The sequence below is a fragment of the Spea bombifrons genome, chromosome 7, assembly GCF_027358695.1.
Source record: "Spea bombifrons isolate aSpeBom1 chromosome 7, aSpeBom1.2.pri, whole genome shotgun sequence".
Classification (NCBI taxonomy): domain Eukaryota; kingdom Metazoa; phylum Chordata; class Amphibia; order Anura; family Pelobatidae; genus Spea; species Spea bombifrons.
Window position 1 is genome coordinate 15,836,580 of NC_071093.1, and position 5,841 is coordinate 15,842,420.

The following is a 5,841-nucleotide window of genomic DNA, read 5'->3' on the forward strand; positions in this document are numbered from 1 at the left end:
TTCACATAAGTAATATATGTGTTTTCATGTATTTTTATTTTGAACAAATAAACATCTTGGTACTGTGCATTTTCACAGAAAATATGACATAAAGTACCAATGTATCTAACAACGCAGAATACAGATATGTTATATATATAACAATATAAAATGCAGATGTATTGCAAGTGCCGCTGTAAATATAGGTATGGTAAAGGGCTTAAAGCAAACACGTTATTAATCATACACACTACTTGGAAACTATGCAATTCTTGCTGCATGCAAGTTTTTTCCTGAAAATACAAACCCACTTTTCATACCCTTGTCATTGCTGCAGGTAGGTAAAACACATAGAAACCTAAATTAAACCTAAAATAGGGAGTTGCTTGTGACACCAGCTATGTATCCTGTAAAACATAAAATTATGTTTAAAAACTGAATGTGATAGTAATCATGCAACACATTTGATATTTTTAATCTCATGCGGAGCTTGAAAAGTGAACAACATAGCAATTTATGAACCAGTTGAATGGTGTGATAGCAGGAGCATTCCATGAAGTATTTTGGCAATAAGACTACAGTGTTTTATATGCAGTTCATGAGTATCAGTCCACAAAAACCTATGAAATAAAATGTAAACAATCCAGAGTCAGGAGAATATACCATTAATACTGATTTTCAGATGGGTCATGCCAAGTTTCAGGGACAGATGCGCGGACTGCAACTCATGGACAGCAGTGTCTTTTCTTATGGTCTAGCTTGAGATTAATGTGTTCATCAGGCACATTTGCAAGCAGGTAATCAAAGCCTATGCGAAGCCTATGCAAGCCTTTTTTTTTTTTAGGAACTTACCCTTTTATACCTCATTCCAACTTTTGAATGTGAGCCATACAAAGCCAACCTACATGGAACCACGCAAAACAAATTCACCTATTCATAATCATTTTTTTCTTAATCATTTTGTCCTTAAAATGTGCCAAACTTGTGAATAATGCATATTTTTATTATATAGCATAAAATCCCCTTTAGCTGTTGGACTTCCCAAAACTGAAGAATATTGGATGTAGGCAACTAATTTTCTTTTTGTCAGATGTAACTTTTGAAAATATGTCTTTCGATGATTCCCTTTTTTATTAGGTGAGCACACATTAACGTCCGAGGTGTATGCTTTCCTATTTGATCTTTCTGGCATCTGCAGTGCTAACATGGTACATCGATTAATGATCTTTTCAGTTAATTTGGATATAGTAGGGTGAATAGTTCTTATGTTGCACTGAATCTGATTGTAGTATCTTCTCAAATAATCCAGTATTCCATCTCTTCCTTCGTTGCTATAATGAAAAAAAAACAAATTGAAGAGTTTTCACTTTAGTTACAAAAATATATTTAAATGTTTAAGAACCTGTGTACTAAGATGAGAAAGATTTCACAAGTTTAGTAAATCATGATATGGGCATAACGAACCAGGTAGACTAAGAGGACCACTATTCTCCCTAAGATCTCTTCAGGAAAAGAATTAATAGTAGAGCTACTGTACTGTGTCCCATTTCTTATTCCAACTCTGTCATCCAAGTTTCTTTTTTTCCCTTTAAGCTCAATGTTAAATTTCAAATAAATATATTAGAAATGTATGTTCATGATACTGTATCAATAATGATACTCCTGATCTCATATCAACAAACAAACACATAGTTCATATGCAATCATGACCTGCAAAGCAGGTTTGAACTCTTGAGCTCTACTATAGACTTTCAGCTGACCTTGGCAGAAAGTGTTATTCTGTTTATAATAACAACAAAAATAACACTCATGAGATTTTATTAACTGAGTGGCTGCTTAAACAAAACAGACATGCATCAAAATAAAAGTGTACATTGTAGTATTTCATGATCCTATAGAATTTGTGGCACACAGTCGTGGTAATTACCAGAGGGACAAAAATATGTCCTTTGTTTCCATGGGCTAATGCGTATATATATTACTATTGTTTTATGTGAGGGATCAAGGTCTGCACTAGATTCTTACCATTCCTTACCATATTTTTACCATACTTACAGTTTGTATTACTCCCACACCTGTAGATTGTATGATTGTAAAAGAAGTAAACTTACTGGTAATGGTTATGTGGCTCAATAGGGTAATTCTGTTGTAAATATATACACACTATACTGTCATTACTGTATATAGGTAGAAAACAAATATGTTTCTGGCATAACATACCTTACAAATCAGCAAGATGCAGGTAACAGAAATACTGTAGGTAAATGTAACAACACAGATGACTAGGAGTCCCCTCTCATACAGGTCAGACTTGGGTGAATCAGATAACTGTGCACACTCTGAAATAAGATCTGGTAGAACACAAGAGTTGAGTGGGGTGTCATAAATAATATATATATATATCACCAGTGATTCAAAATGTATGATATCCTAGGGTCAGCAAAGACTGATTCTTGATGATCTCTATTGAGGAATTTGTGACACTCCATGTGTCTTGTGCTATAATTCAGATTGCAATGCTTTGTAAGGACACCTTTACTTTTATTTTAAACAGTGTATTAACTCAGGAAGCATTCTAAAGGAGAACAGTGAGTTAGAGTTACTGAAATAGCTCTTTGAAAAAGAATGACATTTTAGGTAAAAGAAAAGATGTAAAGATTGATGGGGGCAGCTGGTATATCCTTACTGCAACCCCATAAATCTCTTTCATAAACTCTATACTTTTTCATGTACCTATTCATTTCATTATTATAGATAAAACTAACATTGCCTCACCACTGACATAGATGAAGGTTGTGTTGCCCTCGAAGGTCCGGTAGGGAGGTGGGTACATAACTTCCAGTTTGCAGACATACATCCCTGTGTCTTCTGTCTGCAGCCCTGTAATGTGTATTGTCATATTACTAGGACTGAGCACAGCTTCACACTGGGTGCCAGTAGTGGATGTTTCATAATTCATTTTGTAAGAGAAACTACAAATCTCTGTAGTTGTGTTGATTGTTTTCTTGAGCAGGCTGAACCTCATCACTGTCACTTCGCCATGTATTTTGTAGCCACAGACTAGTATGGCCTTTTCATGTCTGTTGGCCACCATGACTGCAGGCTGGGTCACTTTATTACCTGTGAGAAACATTAGTTTGGGTTATTTATCTTATAGGGGCATTTGTAACTAATGTATTTGTAAGATCTCCCAACCAAGGAAATAGAAAAACCAATTGATGTACATGATTTACATATACTTATACATAAACATATATACATGTGACGTGAAAAGTATATATATATTTCTATTCACATATATATTTTAGAATAGGATATATTATACTCAAGAAAATATAGTAGATCCTTTCTGTCACTTACACAAGTATATTACTGATATACTACAGAACTCAACTGTGTTCTTACGACCAACATTTAGCATATACGAGAAAGTGATCTAAAGGGTCATACTGATAATCCAATACTTCTTAAAATAATGTCAGAATGACAGATGATTGTTCAGTTATTTGTAAAAGGTTACTAAAAAATCCCAAATCCCCAAATATTTAATTTTACTTACCTTCTGTGACATTGGAATACAAGCTAAAAAGTCCAATGAGGAAGGCTAGAAGATGCATTGTGGTCCGATGGTAGGTCAACTGACCCTCTATAATTTTTGTAGTTCTTTCTAATTCCAATTTAAAATAACTACCATAATTGAATTGATTCAGTATTTATTGAATGCCGTTGTTCCCAAACAATCATATTAGCATAAATTCAACCTGTCCATCTGTAAAAACAATGTATGTGTTAAATTTCCAGGGTAGTGCTAGAAAGCCTCTGATGATATTCAGGGTTTTAAAATCTACTTCTTATCACAGAAAAGTTGGCATAAATAACCTCAGATTCACACACTCAAACCTGAAAAACACAAAATACATGTTTTGGACTTACAAGAAAGGATGTGGTGGGTTGTAGGAGTTACGCATAAAAATAACCACATTAAGATTTCAAAAAACATTCACGACCAACTCAGGTTATGAGAAAATGGAAAAACAGAACACGCCATGTAATTTGCCTATTTTGTTCTAGGAACCTGATCTCATATATTGTTTCACAATATATAGTTAACCTCTTCTGTATCTTACCAAAAAATATTACATTTGTTTTACTCAAACAAAATGTTATCCAGGTGCCTCTTGTTAAGGGTCAAGTGATAATAGGACAAAGAAATACAGTATACATACAACCAGTGTTCCCTCTAAGCTGTGCGCTTGTGCGCGCGCACATAGCTTTTTAAGAGAGCGCACACGTCCAAAAATTGGGCACACAACAGTTTTTCCCCAAAAAAGAAAAAAATGATAATTTTTTTAAACTTTATGTCGGCGCGGATATTGTGCGCACAAAATTTTTGCTCTGTGAACATTTTTGCACAAGAGAAATTTTCTGCGCACGCCAACTAAGAAAAATTAGATGGAACATTGCATACAACACCCTTTTTTGGGGGATTTACACAGAGACATACTAGACATACAGCAAACAATGCTGGAGAATAACATAATACATGAAGGTTGGGTGACCAAGCCACCATAATCATAATATAAACAACAATAATACAAATAATAGTGAATGGTGATATTATGGAAGTTGTTATTATAATGCTTCCTTCCAAATGCTTTTAAAGTATGTATACAACAGTTGAGATTAAAAAATCTGACTGTTCGATTTGGAGACATGGTTTTCAATAGTGTCAGCTTTGAAAGGTATCACGCAATGCTCCAATCATCTGGAAACTCATTATAAAATAATTTACCGCTGGTATCTTACACCTGCTAGGCTCCACAAGATGAACTCTTCTGTAAGCGATAGATGTTGGAGAGGGTGTGGGGAGGAGGGCACCATGTCCCATGTTTGGTGGACTTGTGCGAAAATTCAGACGTTTTGGAGGGATGTTTATAAACTTGTGAGCGATATAACACCTGTTATAGGCCCGACCACAATAACTAGGATTGATAGGATACTAATAGGACATGTTTTAATTGCAGCAGCGTCGGTTCTGCCCAGATATTGGAAGACCTCTGTTGTTCCTACTGTTAGGGAAATTGTTTCCCTAATAGTGGAGAATAAAGGGTATGGACTGGGAATGCGACATCCCTCAACTCTTCTAAACAAACTCAGATATTTCTGGGATATATGGGACTACTTTTTTTTTTTTTTTTTTTTAATTTGTATATTTTTGTTTCTCCTGCAGTCATTCTAAACAACTATGGTGTATCAATATGTCTATTTGTGTATATACCTAAGAGGAACTGTGTTCTTACATTTGACTGTGTGATACTGTCATTGATACTTATGTTTGATGGATGGAGACCCTTTCCCTTTCCCTTTCCCTCCCCTGTTTCATCTTGTTTATCCCCTTATTTTATTGTTGTTATATATACATTGTAAACTTTAATAAAAAATATTTGAAATAAAAAATCTGACTGATACTAGCTGATTCTTTTTTGGAAACAATGGAATGTCATGGAAACGTATAGATGAAAAGTTCTAGGAAACATCTCAATTAACCAAAGAGCTTATCATCTGTGATGATGAAATACATCACATTCTCGAACTGAAGTGACACATGACTGTGTTTTTTCTTTATGCATGCCAATACCTTACTGGCTTTTGCAACCACTGACTGGCACTGCACTTTGTTGCTAAGTCTATGGTCTACAATTATACCTAAGTCCTTCTCATTTTCTGCTTTTCTCAATGCAATGCCCTTAAGAGTGTAAGTTGCATGGTTATTTTTGGTACCAAAGTACATTACTTTACAGTTATCTATATTGAATCTCATCTGCTACTTGTTTGCCCAGTCCCCTAGTTTATCCAAATCAT

General features: G+C 34.8%; 1 protein-coding gene across 1 annotated transcript; it reads right to left on the reverse strand.

The window, feature by feature from the left end:
• Positions 1 to 1,208: 1,208 nt before the first annotated feature.
• Positions 1,209 to 3,596, reverse strand: CTLA4 (cytotoxic T-lymphocyte associated protein 4). The gene is made up of 4 exons (XM_053471271.1): positions 3,539 to 3,596; positions 2,755 to 3,099; positions 2,200 to 2,330; positions 1,209 to 1,310 (listed from the first exon to the last, which is right to left on the reverse strand). Exons 1-4 carry the CDS (start codon positions 3,594 to 3,596, stop codon positions 1,209 to 1,211), a joined length of 636 nt encoding a protein of 211 aa, XP_053327246.1.
• Between the last annotated feature and the right edge of the window lie 2,245 nt (positions 3,597 to 5,841).

Excerpts from the sequence above, each read along its gene's own strand:
- CTLA4 (XM_053471271.1), bottom strand. The coding sequence starts at position 3,596 with ATGCATCTTCTAGCCTTCCTCATTGGACTTTTTAGCTTGTATTCCAAT. Across the intron at positions 2,331-2,754 it reads AACCTTCATCTATGTCAGTG|ATCTTATTTCAGAGTGTGCA; the intron begins GTGAGGCAATGT and ends GTGTTCTACCAG. Across the intron at positions 1,311-2,199 it reads GCATCTTGCTGATTTGTAAG|CAACGAAGGAAGAGATGGAA; the intron begins GTATGTTATGCC and ends TTTTCATTATAG.